Source organism: Halictus rubicundus, chromosome 15 (assembly GCF_050948215.1).
Source record: "Halictus rubicundus isolate RS-2024b chromosome 15, iyHalRubi1_principal, whole genome shotgun sequence".
Taxonomy (NCBI): Eukaryota; Metazoa; Arthropoda; class Insecta; order Hymenoptera; family Halictidae; genus Halictus; species Halictus rubicundus.
Window position 1 is genome coordinate 2,115,493 of NC_135163.1, and position 14,869 is coordinate 2,130,361.

The 14,869-nt window shown below is 44.4% G+C and overlaps 3 protein-coding genes across 3 annotated transcripts in view; all 3 read right to left on the reverse strand.

Moving 5' to 3' along the window:
• LOC143361688 (serine protease ea-like) lies at positions 1-4,413 on the reverse strand. Its single transcript, XM_076801280.1, has 4 exons — positions 4,340-4,413; positions 3,615-3,871; positions 1,587-1,745; positions 1-1,474 (listed from the first exon to the last, which is right to left on the reverse strand). The coding sequence occupies exons 2-4, from the start codon at positions 3,676-3,678 to the stop codon at positions 759-761; spliced, it is 939 nt and encodes a 312-aa protein (XP_076657395.1). The 5' UTR covers positions 3,679-3,871; positions 4,340-4,413; the 3' UTR covers positions 1-758.
• LOC143361718 (transmembrane protease serine 9-like) overlaps positions 4,328-14,869 on the reverse strand; it is a 24,918-nt gene continuing 14,376 nt past the window's right edge. Inside the window, exons 2-8 of the mRNA XM_076801311.1 lie at positions 8,608-8,946; positions 7,789-8,495; positions 6,729-6,891; positions 6,010-6,185; positions 5,404-5,674; positions 4,942-5,213; positions 4,328-4,812 (exon numbers count right to left, since the gene is read on the reverse strand). Of these exons, the coding sequence (XP_076657426.1) occupies positions 4,465-4,812; positions 4,942-5,213; positions 5,404-5,674; positions 6,010-6,185; positions 6,729-6,891; positions 7,789-8,495; positions 8,608-8,946 (2,276 nt within the window). The 3' untranslated portion in view covers positions 4,328-4,464. The remainder of the gene's footprint in view (positions 4,813-4,941; positions 5,214-5,403; positions 5,675-6,009; positions 6,186-6,728; positions 6,892-7,788; positions 8,496-8,607; positions 8,947-14,869) is intronic.
• LOC143361687 (serine protease ea-like) overlaps positions 12,732-14,869 on the reverse strand; it is a 3,621-nt gene continuing 1,483 nt past the window's right edge. Inside the window, exons 2-3 of the mRNA XM_076801279.1 lie at positions 13,766-13,927; positions 12,732-13,650 (exon numbers count right to left, since the gene is read on the reverse strand). Coding sequence (XP_076657394.1) covers positions 12,935-13,650; positions 13,766-13,927 — 878 coding nt within the window. The 3' untranslated portion in view covers positions 12,732-12,934. The remainder of the gene's footprint in view (positions 13,651-13,765; positions 13,928-14,869) is intronic.

A 14,869-nucleotide genomic window follows, 5' to 3' on the forward strand; every position in this document is an offset into this window, starting at 1 on the left:
CGCGGCCATGACCGCACTCGCGCGTTCGACAGCAACAAGTTTCCTTATTTTTATTCGGCAAAACCAGTTCCGAAGCTAACCGCGTTCTTTCTTCCGAGGAAATTTCGAAAAATGCAGTCGCCCTTGCGCTTCTGCGTTCTGTATTCTACCGATACAGATGCATTCTATTTGCCCATTTCCATGGAACGACGGCGACAAACATTGACCTCGGTATACCAAACGATCCGCGATACATTGCGGTAGTGTGGGTATTCCTAACAATTCCCGGTAATTCCTAACAATTCCCGATAATTCCCGATAATTCTCGGCAATTCCCGGCACGGAGGAAAAACTACGCGTCTTAGAAGTAGTCATTGGTCGCGCTTTATTTGTTGCATTGCGGCTTCTGCTAGTATGGGGAAATTGTTCTTCTCATACGGCGCATCGAGCACCGCGCTCTCGTTACATACATGTGTGTGCACAACTGCAGACTATAACTACGTGCTAAAAACAATAAGCTTTCAAAGTGATTGCGATAGCGATGGATCGCAAAGAAAACATTCTCCTCTCGACGAACTGGACACATTAAATCTCGTTGAGATTTCTATTTAAAGAATGTTTACTTTACACTGCAAAATGTAGGTCGGGAAGAGGCAAGGGGTGGTCGGGGAACGACAACGGTACAAATACAAAATAGAATAGATAGTTTTACGGAAGATTTCGGTATGCATAATCGGATAGGCGTCGCGTCGAGTCAGTGGGGATTTGTCATTCGAACTTCAAGGTTTTATCTTGCTGAGTATCCAAGGCACGAAGTAGCTGACTTTGGTGTAGACGCTAGGCCATCCCTCTATACCGCAGCCAGCCCCAAAGGAGACCAAGCCGACCACGGTCCACTTTGCAGCACCCACAGGTGACCTTTCCAAGGCCATCAGAGGTCCTCCCGCGCTTCCACTGCACGGGTCCTTGTCCTTTTCTCCTCCGGCGCAGATTTGGCTGGGGTGAAGGTTATACGACATGTTCTTGTAAACTGCCTGGCATTGCTCCTTCTCGACGAAAGGAATGGTGACCTTCTGCTTGAGGTTCGATGGCGATTCATCATCCAATTTCAATACCCACCAGCCGGCAGCGACCAACTTTTGCCCGATGGACTCGTTCGACGGTAGACAAATCGGTTGTACGTAGTTAGTGAACGGAACGTCCCGGGACAACCTGATCAACGCAATGTCGTACGTGCGGTTCCTCGAGGTTGGTTGGTAGTTTTCGTGCAGGATTATCTTCTCCACTTCGACCGAGATATGCTCGTCCGCGCAGATCTGGGTCCCGTTTCCGTCGTTTATGCAATCGACGGTGTTGTTCGTGTCATATTCTCCTAAACGGACGTTCTGCAATCTCCAGGTACTGGACACATATTTGGAATCGACACATTGCGCTGCTGTTAGGACGTAACGCTTGCTGATCAGCACTCCTCCGCAAGACGTCTTTATTCTGCTCGCTAAAACATACCGACAGCGACTTCAAAATCTCGGAGGAGTCTCGCAGACAGTTTACCAGTTCTACGTTCAATCTATGAAACGATATCTAAGCTAAGGGACAATGGTTCTTACGTTTCGCATATTCCAAGAGGGCCAACCAAGGAAATTCGTTGATGTTGGTGCGTTCTTCGTCGGCGCTTCTCGTAAACAATTCCTTGCCGCATTCGATTGGTAGCAAGGGGTTATTTAATGGATCGTCTGTGCCCTCGAATCCTCTAGGCTCCGCATATTCTGAAAAACCCGATGAAATAAAGTAACCGAACTCGCTCGGTTGGAATTGAAATTGTTGAGAATAACGTTAATTTTCGAAGAATCATCCTGCCATGTCGGTTGGCATGACTTGAGGCAATGACATTGTAGACATTTTAGAAAGTATCATCGTCGCCTTTGCCATTTAGATGATTGTTTTGATACGGCGAGGACTGGTCTTTCCATCATCGTTTCGTAATTTGAAGATTTATAACTAATTTAGTAGAAATGCTGACTCTTGGAGGGAAATGTTTATATTACTGATACTCAGAGTGTGTATGCGATGCTGCATATAAGCTGATAACTTTATCAGAGCACAAGTAGGGTGTTCCCCCTTGAACTCTTGGTCGCGTTTACCAACGTATTGGTCAACTTTTACCGATTAAAATAAGATCAAACACGATAGAATGTCGATTATATTTACTTATATTATGGCGAGTTATGATCACTTATTAAATAAGTAAATATGATTGAGATTATATCGTGTTTCGACTCATTTTAATGAGAAAAATCTCGCAAATATGTTCGTAAAAGTTGCGTAAGAAAAAAATAAAAAATAAAAAACTTTCCCATTTGCGTTGACGTTCTAATTACAATTAAGGGGGGCAACCTTGCGTAAAATGAAATTTTTGAGTACTTTTTATTTTTTTGTCTGAATTGATAGAAAATTTCCTCAGGAATACAATAAAAAAGTTAGAAAGTGATCAGAGATGTTTTTGTACGTTGTTTTAAGTGCAACTTTTTAAGGAAGGGGAAGATCTGTTTTATGACCTTGGAATTAAGATTTTTTCACGATTTTTCTGTTACTCTAATTTTAAACACATTTTTCTCGAAACGCAAAATTTCGACGTAGACCGTAGTGCAACGTGCAACGTAGCTCAAAAACTCAATCTGTATGAAACTTGGTATATATATTGTACAAATAATTGGCCTCAACATGACGAGCTCCGATTTTTTAATTTCTTATTTAAAACATTGATATTAACAATTGTTCATAACAGATAATCTGTTTTTTTTCGAACGATTCCATTTTGATTTTTTTGTTTCAGATCATTTTTCATTTACAAGATACCATCTCCAAGCTGCCATTGCACCATTGTTATCAACAATTAAAATTTCTGAAAAATATTTTTCTACATTATAACATTAATAAATAATACCCTAAATTTTAAATCAATCTATGCATTACATTTTTCAAAAAAAAAAATTCTTGAAAAACGCCATTTACTCAAGGTTCCCTCCTGAAACTTGTTACGGTTTCTTCGATCCTCAGTCCCTCTTTATCGTCTCTATGTTCTTGTCTGTATCCGGCAAACTTCAAACAACGTAGATTTCTCCACGATCATTGATAGTCCATACGCGCGGAGTTTGATCATTCTCGGAGGGAAGTATTCTTATTATGCTTTTCAGTGAAAGCGCTCCATCATTATCACAATTTTTCAATGGTTTTTGATAATTTGTGGAAAAAATGTTTTAAACAAAAGTTGAACAGTATTTAAACACCTCCAAACTTCTATATATAAAATAAAAAAAAAGTTTTTTCGGCAAAATATAAAAATCATTTTGATTTTTTAAATATTAAAATACATTTTTGATTTCATAATGTTATAACTGACGGTAAGATAAATTCAAAGACCTGCTATGTTATGACCTTAAGTCTATAAACAACGCTGAAATAGTTTTGCCTGGTTTCTCAGGCTGATTACCCCAGTGTGCGTCAAAGCGAAAACGAAAGGATCGCTCTTTCTTTCGTGAGCGACGAATTAAACGTTAGCGTTCTATTTCATTGTCGAGAACAGCGATTATCTTTGTTCTTCGTGACGCGGTTATTCCGTTGGTAATTTTACTTACGTGCACTGACAGAGTACAGTATCAACGATTGGAGAAACACGCTCGAGACGAGCAGGTTCATCATTTCCGATGCGTCGCTTCGCGTGAACAGAATGATTCTTTAGTTGCGGTCCTCGAATAGGTGTGCAAGATCCTTGGAAAATTCGATGCACCAGCGAAATTCGTGTCCGTTTTGTTGAAGATCGGGATATAGACTGACGATCCGAATCAGCAATGTTAGTCTATATAACCGGAGTCACGATCAACTGGTTCCCCCACTATTCCAAAATGTTAGGTATAACTTTCCGGCGGGTGCGCCCGTGCACGGAGTGCACGGAGTGCACGCAGGTCGGTTTTGTAGGGGTAAAGCTAGTAAAACCCCATCTAACAGTTTCGGACCTTGCAGGTATTATTTTAGACTTGTTTTGTCTTTCAAAACGTCTTGTTATAAGTTATCTGCAATTAAACGCTAAATGTATATGAGCTTCCAGTGAGGACGTAGCTGACGTATTTCGGAATCTAAAATGTTTAATACATTTATTAACGTAGTAGTGGTGAGTAACCTGCCGGTGCAGCGGACGTGGTCCTCATGCCGAAGGAAAAGTCGGAGCGGTCATGGTGGTCACTGACTCTCCGAACGGGCGAACGAGAGGAGCAGCTACATAAGACGTGCACGATAAAAAAAAAGGAAAAACGAAAAAGAACGAAGGAGAATGAGGAAAAAGCAGATAAGCTGTCTTTTTTACCATTTATTGGATTGTGTTCGTATGCATACTTCTGAAGCGCTTCAGCGAGAAGAATGCTGTTTCTGGTTCGATTGATCGACAGCGTATAAAAAAATGTAAAAGTAAAAAATGATGTGTACGGTAACCTAAGGTCTAATGGTGTTCAAGATCCAGTCCATGTAATAGATAACGTTCGTGTAAACGCCGGGGACTCCTTCTGAGGCGCAGCCACGTTGGCCGAAGCTGACGATCCCGAACAGGAAGTATTTCGAGTGGCCCTGGGACACCGTTACTGTCTGGAGCGGTCCACCGCTGTCTCCGATGCACGCATCCGTGACTTTGCTGCCGCCAGCGCACAACTGCTTGTACCAAATTTGCGTCTTACCCGTGTAGGCTTGCGCGCATTCCGCCAAACCGGCGATCGACAATTTCGCTTCCAGCAGGACCTCACTGCGCCTACCGCTCGCCGTCGTACCCCAGCCCGTCGCTACCATCTGTCGGCGAAACATCCAGAACAAGTGATCACGAGTACGCTCCGAGGAAAACGAAGCCGAAGCGGTATTAGTACACGCTTATTCAAAAACTGACAAAAACCGATCCTAATAGAGCCCACAAAAATTTACCTTTCGCATTGGCAGAGTAGAATTGAAGCCAACCGGCAGGCAGATCGGCTTCACGTTTATCGGCCTCAAATCAGCGTCTCCGTTCAATCGTAACAGGGCGATATCGTTCTGCGCCAATCTTCGCGAATAGTCAGGATGAAAATACACGCTATCCAGGTCAAAGTCTTGATACCTCTCCGCGCAGACTATCTCGAGCCCTAGCAAGTCTCTGTCGCAATCGCGTTCCGTGGATAAATCGTATTCCCCTAACCGTACACCGATCAGTCTCGCACCTAAAAACAACGTATCGAGGTTCTGGGGCCTGGTGTAACAATAAGAGCCGGGGGAAATAGTTTTTTCTTTAAAAAACCGAAAATTTGATGAAAGCGAAATAAAAAAATAAAAACGACACGATGAGATGACTTGATAGCTCGAAGCTGGGATACCCTTTCGAATATATTCGGTCATCGTATCCCGAGTTACCAGAGGGTAGCCCTGTGACGCAGCGAGCAGCGGTTATCACGTATCGCTTGTTGATCAGCGATCCTCCGCATTTGAATTCCGGTGCATCGCTTCCGGTATCGTAAGCGAGCAATGCCATCCATGGATACTGTAATATCACCGAACCACACGAGTTATCGTTAATTAGCTGTAAGTTCGGGTGGTTGGACACGTCCGGGGGTTTGGGAAAGTCCATGGTCCCAATCTCTGACATCGGAGTTTCCGTTGAGGTTGGTCCTGAAGTCACCGGAGTCTAAAACCATTGTTCTTCCTATTATTCACCGGAACGCAAAAATTATGCATCGCGTTTTACACACGTGGCCACGGTATACATCACAGCCACGGTCAAAAGTGATCATTAAAATTACAAGTAACGGAAATATTCAAGGTGAACAAAGTTATTGCTCCACCCTGTCCATAGATATGTACATATATCGACTCAAGATACTATCCTCGATGGCAGAACTAAATACAGAATGATTCTTTTTTGTATTTCGATAGTTTGGTTTCGTTGTAATAGCGCGTCTAACAGTTTTGATCGAGGCTGTACACTGTACACGGCCCGTACGCCGGTGCTTGTTTATTTACCTGCTGTGCGCAACAAACTTTCGGAGTCGTACCCTCGAAGCCGCAGTGCAAGCTCTGCAAGTAATTCTGAATATCTCTGGTCGAGGGTCTTTGTACCAAGAGTTGAACCACTGTCGGACAATACCGTGCATTGATGCACACACCGATTCTATTCCCGGGCGTGGAGCACCGCTCCTCTGTCCAAAAGAGCAGAATACTATACATATACTTATTATCAAAACCATGCACGGCGATCCTTCTCAATTTTCCACGTATTGAGGAATATGTATCTATTGTATTGTGTATGGATAGTGAATTTATAAGCGTAATCGATGGAAATTCGACTTTTTTCGGTGAATTTGCACGATCGGCCCGCGAGCAACAAGACGAAGCGTTTCGGAAAGGAAGGAGAGAAAATCGAACACATGACTCGAAGAGTTCTCACGGAGTTTTTGAAAACCGACGTCCGTCGGATCATCGGCGGCTCATTGGGTAATTAGCTCATTGGATTATCGTCGGATTCGGTAAACGCGTTGTTACGTGCCCGTGCGATATTACTCACGTGCGGTACATCTCTGCAGAAGAAGAACCACGAGCACTGGGAGAAGAACGCGACGAGTCATGCTTGTGCCTAATCTGTTTATCGTTGCGTTTCTTTTCGCGGATTGTTCACTGGAGTGCGCCACACGATTATTCCTTCTTAATCCGATCCAATGCAATCCAATCGTTTAGACACATACCATCGTCAGCTAGGAAGAAGAACGTCGCGTTCCTATTTATTCTTCCTGTAGCCAGTGATTTTTCTAACTGCGTGCGAAGCAAAGAAACTAGTTTCGAAAACTGTCTGGTTTCTGGTTCCTCGGAGAACGGATACCCGCCCGATGGTCGTTGACGTTCTAACTGCTGCCATCGTAGAATTCCGCGAATCTCCCGAGTAAGTGAAAAAATAATCTGCAGTGGAGGGGGCTAACAGGAAAATTTTTCCAGCTAATGGAAACGCGCGATGCAATTTTAGAAGCCTGACCCCTGTTTGGTTCTGGTTGCGCGGTCATGTGGTCGCGTAGCCTTGACCGCGGCCATGACCGCGCGCGCGCGTTCGATAGCACCAATTTTCCTTATTTTTATTCGGCAAAACTGGTTCCGAAGCTAACCGCGTTCTTTCTTGCAAGAAAATTTCGAAAAAGGTAGTTGTCCTTGCGCTTCTGCATTCTGTATTGCATCGATACAAATGCATTCTATTTGCCCGTTACCATGGAACGACGGTGACGAACTTTGACCTCAGTATACCAAACGGTCCGCGATACGTTGCGGTCGTTTGGGAATTCCCAGCAATTCCCGGTAATTCCCAACAATTCCTCGTAATTCTCGGCAATTCCCTAACTACGCGTCTTATTAGTCATTGGTCGCGCTTTATTTGTTGCGTTGCGGCTTTTGCGAGTATGTTGCAACTGTTCTTCGCATATCGCGCTCTCGTTACATACATGTGTGTGCACAACTGCAGACCATAACTACTCGTTAAAAACGATAACCTTTCGAACCGATTACGATAGCGATAGATCGCAAAGAAAACATGCTCCTCTCGACGAATTCGACACGTTAAATCTCATTGAGATTTTTATTTAATGAATGTATACTTTACAGTGTAAAATGTAGGTCGGGAAGACGCAAGGGATGGTCGGGGGTACTACAACAGTACAAGTACAAAATAGAATACATAGTTTTACAGAAGATTTCGTTATGCCGAATCGGATAGGCGTCGCGTCGAGTCAGTAGGAATTTGTCATTCGAACTTCAAGGTCTTATCTTGCTGAGTATCCAAGGCACGAAGTAGCTGACTTTGGTGTAGACGCTAGGCCATCCCTCTATACCGCAGCCAGCCCCGACGGAGACCAAGCCGACCACGGTCCACTTTGCAGCACCCACAGGTGATCTTTCCAAGGCCATCAGAGGTCCTCCCGCGCTTCCAATGCACGGGTCCTTGTCCTTTTCTCCTCCGGCGCAGATTTGGCTGGGGTGAAGGTTATACGACATGTTCTTGTAAACTGCCTGGCATTGCTCCTTCTCGACGAAAGGAAGGGAGACCTTCTGCTTGAGGTTCGATGGCGATTCATCATCCCATTTCAATACCCACCAGCCGGCAGCGACCAACTTTTGCCCGATGGACTCGTTCGACGGTAGACAAATCGGTTGTACGTAGTTAGTGAACGGAACGTCCCGGGACAACCTGATCAACGCAATGTCGTACGTGCGGTTCCTCGAGGTTGGTTGGTAGTTTTCGTGCACGATTATCTTCTCCACTTCGACCGAGATGTGCTCGTCTGCGCAGATCTGGGTCCCGTTTCCGTCCTTTATGCAATCGACGGTGGTGTTCGTGTCATATTCTCCTAAACGGACGCTCTGTAAACTCCAGGTACTGGGCTTATATTTGGTATTGACACATTGCGCTGCTGTTAGGACGTAACGTTTGCTGATCAGCACTCCTCCGCAACGCGTCTTTATTCTGCTCGCTAAAACATACCGACAGCGACTTCAAAATCTCGGAGGAGTCTCGCAGACAGTTTACCAGTTCTACGTTCAATCTATGAAACGATATCTAAGCTAAGGGACAATGGTCCTTACGTGTCGTATATTCCAAGAGGGCCGACCAAGGAAATTCGTCGATGTCGGTGCGTTCTCCGCCGACGATTCTCGAAGATAAGTCCTTGCCGCATTCGGTTGGTAGCAAGGGATTATTATTAACTGGATCCTCCGTTGGACGAGGTTGTTCGGATGGACAGCACACTTTCGGGCCCCTCCCCTCGAAACCGCACTGCGATTGCTTCAAATACTGGATCGCATATTGTGGAACCGGATCGATTAAAAGCATATTGAACAATACCGGACATTGTCGAATTCCAATGCAGATGCCATTCCCGCCGATCGGTGTCACGCAGTTTGATCCTCCGGGCTCCTGATATTCTGAAAAACCCGGATAAAACAAAGAAATCGAAATCGTTCGGTTGGAATTGAAATTGTGAAAATAACGTTAATTTTCGAAGAATTATCCTGCTATGACGATTGGCCTTGACGTGATGACATTGTAGACGTTTTAGAAAGTATCATCGTCGCCTCTGCCATTTAGATGATTGTTTTGATACGGCGAAGACGGGTCTTCCCATGATCGTTTTGTAATTTTATGCGAACCAATAAAACGCAAACGCCGACGCGAAAGCGGAAGGATTACTCGTTCTTTCGTGAACGACGGTTTAAACGTTAGCGTGCAGTTTCTTTGTCGAGAGCAGCGATTGTCTTTGATCTTCGGGACGCGGATGTTCCGTTGGTAATTTTACTTACGTGCATTGGCAGAGTACAGTATCAACGCTTGGAGAAACACGCTCGAGACGAACAGGTTCATAATTTCCGATGCGTCGCGTCACGTGAACAGAATGATTCCTTCGTAGCGGTCCTCGAATAGCTGTGCAAGATCCTTGGAAAATTCGATGCACCAGCGAAATTCGTGGCTGTTTTGTCGACGATCGGGGTACAGACTGACGATCCGAATGAGCAATGTTAGTCTATATAACCGGAGTCACGATCAACTGGTTCCCCTACTAGTCCAAAATGTTAGGACTATGACATCGCCATTGGCTCATTGGCTCATTGGATCGTCGTCGGATCCGGTAAACACGTTGTTACGTGCTCGTACGATATTACTTACGTGCGGCACACCTCTGCAGAAGAAGAACCACGAGCACGGGGAGAACTTGCTTGCTATGCTTGTGCCTAATCTGTTTATCGTCGCGCTTCTTTCTGCTTCTGGAAGGCGTTCAAAGATCAGCGATCTGCGATCCCGTTAAACTGATCTGATTCGATCCAATCCGATGCAATGCAACGTCAGTTAGGAAGAAGAACGTCGAGTTCCTATTTACACTTGCCTGTAGCCAGTGATTTTTCAAACTGCGTGCTAAGCAGTCGAACCAGTTTCGAAAACTGTTTGTTTTCTGGTTCCGCGGAGAACGAATACCCGCCAGTTGGTCTGTATGGAGCCTTTTTTCGATACGAACACTAAATCTCTCGAAATTAAGAGAATAATGTTTAATTAAATGAACAGTGTTCGTTTACCTGGATGACATCGTGGTTTGCGCATCATCATTACATGAACACAACGTTAAAGTCAGGAAATTATGCAATCGTTTACGAGAACATGGCTTAACCCTTCAGACCAATAATTGTGAATTTTTACGGAAAGAAGTTACATACCTTGGACACATTATTTCAAGACAAGGAGTAAAACTTGACCCCAGAAGATTAAAAGCCGTCAAGGATTTTCCAACACCCACCAATCAGAAGAATATACAGCAATTTTTGGGATTAGTAGGATACTGCAGACGATTCATATCAGATTTCACCACAAAAGCAAAACCTTTGATTAGTCTCGTGGGAAAAGGCATAAAATTCAAATGGACAGAAGAACAGGAAAACAGTTTCAAACAATTACGCGAAGAACTATGTCAGGAACCTATATTACAATACCCCGACTTCAGCAAACCATTCATCGTTACAACGGATGCATTAGAACATGCCGTTGGAGCCGTGCTTAATCAAGGCTAGATAGGAAATGACCTGCCGATTGCTTACGCATCACGCAGCCTCAACAAAGCAGAGAAAAATTATTCCGCCACAGAAAAAGAATGTTTAACCATGGTTTATGCCGTTCAATATTCCACACCGTATTGTAGGAATATTTTAAGAGAAACTCCTACGTCTTAGGTGTGACGTATCGGGTGGAGTGATCTCATACCGATTTCGCTATAGTCCTTTAATTTCTCTATTAATAACTCGATACTTAACGCATTCGCTCCCGACTCTCGCTCTACTGATTCTCGCTCTACTGGCTCTCTCTCTCTCTCTCTCTCTCTACCGACTGACACAGCATCCCTCGCATTCGTCCCTTTTATATAAGGCCCTCTTTCATTGTTCCTCTCTCGCACTCTCACTCTCTCTCTATCAGTTTCACATCCATTCGGAAAACCCAATCAGTCACGTACGCCCTGCGCTTGGCGCCCCTAAACACTTTACCCCTTTCACGCCGGACTCAAACACGTTGGCGCCAATGATGTCGCGTCCACAGTCACCCTACTGTCAGTTCATAACCCTACAGTATGTTTACGGAACCAAATTCGCTCTTGTGGCAGATCACAGACCTTTAGTTTGGCTACATTCTGTAAACGATCCAACATCAGGACTCATGAAGTGGAAATTGAGACTTTTGGAGTACGATTATCAGGTTGTCCATAAATCCGGAAAAACGAATAAGAACGCGGACGCGTTACCGCGTAATCCTACCTCCATCTGTCTACCACTTATCCCGCGGGAACTCAGAGATCCTGATTTCAAAATCCAGATACCGAAAACAGACACTGGCATTGATTCAATTGGACAACGTATCAGGCAATTACGTCGAGACCGAGAAAACGAACCGAGATATCAGGAAACAAGCAGTTCAGATGAAAGAGAAGAGCCCGCTCTTGGAAAAGTACGACACTCTCCCATCGTGAATAAAAACCGATCCCTTCCAAGCTTATCTCGAGAGGTGACAATGCCGGATGAAGACCAGGACACCACACACCATTTTTTAGCTTATCTGGTGATTTAATTTCATTTGAGGAACCGCTTAAAAATACAGTCATCGAAAATACAAACAATTTGCAAGTGGATCCACCTAATATACCGCAGGAACCATCATACAGAACAGGTGGAATTTTACAACCTACCGTAATTCAACTACCTACAAGCGGAACAAGTGCACGGCAGCTACCTGACCGTACAGTAGACCCTTACCCATTCTTTGACACCGCCGTGAAGCCAACCTTACCAACTATCCGACGCATAGAGTAAACTACTCCTTGGCTGACCGTACGCATCATCTTCTCCTGGCGCATAGAACATGCACCAAGATGCCCTTTGGATCGCAAGGTTCGCCATCAAACATATCGTGCCCTTTCGGATCACTAAAACGGTACATAAAGCCCACGCCAGCTCAATAAAACAGTCCAGTTGGAATACCCTACGCCATGTGAAGCCAATCTTATCAAATATCCAACGCATAGAGTAAACTACTCCTTGGCTGACCGTACGCATCATCTTCTCCTGGCGCATAGAACATGCACCAAGATGCCCTTTGGATCGCAAGGTTTGCCATCAAAGATATCGTGCCCTTTCGGACCCCTAAAGCTGTACATAAAGCCCACGCCAGCTCAATAAAGCAGTCCAGTTGGAATACCCTACGCCACGCGCTGTTGTTCTACCCTGCCGACTCTGTATCTCGAACTACGGTTCGGAATACGTTATTTCCGAAGTATTAACACGTAAAATATCGAAGTAACCATTGTCGAGTCCCGGGTTACGATAATTGTCCCGTAACAATGTGGTCGCGTAGTCTTGATCGCGGCCATGACCGTACGCGAGCGCGTTCTCTCTTAACAAGTTTCCTGATTTTTATTCGGCGAAACCAGTACCGAAGCTAACCGCGTTCTTTATTGCGAGAAAATTTCGAAAAAAGTAGTTGCCCTTACGCTTCAGCATTCTGTATTCCATCGATACAGATGCATTCTATTTGCCCATTACCATGGAACGACGGTGGCAAACTTTGACCTCGGTATACCAAACAGTCCGCGATACGTTGCGGTCGTTTGGGTATTCCCGGTAATTCTCAACAATTCCCGAGAATTCCTCGTAACACTCGGCAATTTCTCTCGACGAAATCGACACGTTAAATCTCATTGAGATTTCTATTTAAAGAATCTATACTTTACAGTGTAAAACGTAGGTCGGGAAGAGGCAAGGGATGGTCGGAGGTACTACAACGGTATAAGTACAACATAGAATAGATAGTTTTATAGAAGATTTCGCTACGCAGGATCGGATAGGCGTCGCGTCGATTCAGTAGGAATGTGTCATTCGAATTTCAAGGCCTCAACTTGCTGAGTATCCAAGGCATATAGTGGCTGACTTTGGTGTAGACTCCAGGCCATCCTTCCATACCGCAGGGCGACGGCCCGAAGGAGACCAGGCCGACCACGGTCCACTTTGCAGCACCCACAGGTGACCTTTCCAAGGCCATCAGAGGTCCTCCCGCGTTTCCAATGCACGGGTCCTTGTCCTTTTCTCCTCCGGCGCAGATTTGGCTGGGATCAAGGTTGATCCCTACGGTCCCGTAAACCGTCTGACATTGCTGCCACTCGACGACAGAAAGGGAGACCTTCAGCTTGAGGGTCGATGCCGATTCTCCGTTTTTCGTTTTCCCCCAGCCGGCGACGACCAACTTTTGCCCGATGGACTCGTTTGACGGTAGACAAATCGGTTTCACATAGTTAGTGAACGGAACGTCCCGGGACAACCTGATCAACGCAATGTCGTACGTCTGGTTCCTCGAGGTTGGTTGGTAGTTTTCGTGCACGATCGTCTCCTCCACTGTGACCGAGATATGCTCGTCCGCGCAGATCTGGGTCCCGTTTCCGTCCTTTATGCAATCAACGGCGGTGCTCGTGTCGTATTCTCCTAAACGGACGCTCTGTAAACTCCAGGTACTGGGCATATTTTGGCCATTGATACAGTGCGCTGCCGTTAATACGTAACGCCTGGTGATCAGCACTCCTCCGCAAGGCGTCTGTATTCTGCTCGCTAAAACATACCGACAGCGACTTCAAAATCTCGGAGGAGTCTCGCAGACAGTTTATCAGTTCTACGTTCAATCTATGGAACGATATCTAAGCTAAGGGACAATGGTTGTTCTTACGTGTCGCATATTCCAAGAGGGCGATCCAAGGAAATTCGTCGATGTCGGTGCGTTCTCCGCCGACGATTCTCGAAGACAAGTCCTTGCCGCATTCGGTTGGTAGCAAAGGATTATTATTAAATGGGTCGTCAGTCCCATCGAATCCTCTAGGCCCCGTATATTCTGGAAAACCCCGATAAAACAAAGGAACCGACATCGTTCGGTTGGAATTGACGTTGTGAAAATAACGTTAATTTTGTTTTGATACGTTTCGTAATTTTATGCGAACCAATAAAACGCCAACGCCGCACAGTGGGGTATATGGCCCGAAAAACCGGAAAAAACTCGATTTCAAAATTTTGCATAAGCCACAAAATTTTTGTTGTCCGATGTACATAGTTAAATGTCGGAGGAATAAGGCTTCAGTATTCCTTTTTTTATTTGTGCACCCGTGAAGCAGTAAATTTTATCGAAAGTCAAGAGATTTTATAGTACGCTTGCATTCTTAAACAGTCTCTGAAACAGCGTTCGTTGATTAGCGATTTTCAAGTGTTTTAAGGAAATTGTGTAAATGCTTATTTTGCAGAAGCTTTTCGTGTAGATACACAGAGCACTTTCGCAGAAATTTCATTTCGTTATCAACTAAATTAATGTAGTTATTAATATTTCAACATAATCAATCATTCGATAAGTTTTTTTTACGATTATGAATCTTCGTTCACGATTTTGTTTTACTGTTCAATAATGTCACGCGCTCTCTCTAGTACAATTACATTCGATAAAGGTTTGTGATCATAGTGCAAATAGAATTGGTCACACATTCGCATATATTGAAGATTTATAACTAAAAATAGAAATGTTGACTCTTTGAGGGAACTGTTTATATTACTGATACTCAGAGTGTTTATGCGATGCTGCATATAAGCTGATAACTTTATCAGAGCACAACTAGGGTGTTCCCCCTTGGACTCTTGGTCGCGTTTACCAACGTATTGGTGAAATTTTACCGATTAAAATGAGATCAAACACGATAGAATGTCGATTATATTTACTTATATTATGCCGAGTTATAATCACTTATTAAATAAGTAAATATGATCGAAATTATGCTGTGTTTAGAGTCAT

Bases quoted from the DNA above. Each gene is read 5' to 3' on its own strand.
- LOC143361688 (XM_076801280.1), bottom strand. From the start codon at position 3,678: ATGATGAACCTGCTCGTCTCGAGCGTGTTTCTCCAATCGTTGATACTG. The intron at 1,746-3,614 runs GTAAGTAAAATT...CGGGTTTTTCAG, and splicing joins ACTGTACTCTGTCAGTGCAC to AATATGCGGAGCCTAGAGGA. The intron at 1,475-1,586 runs GTAAGAACCATT...GGTATGTTTTAG, and splicing joins CCTCTTGGAATATGCGAAAC to CGAGCAGAATAAAGACGTCT.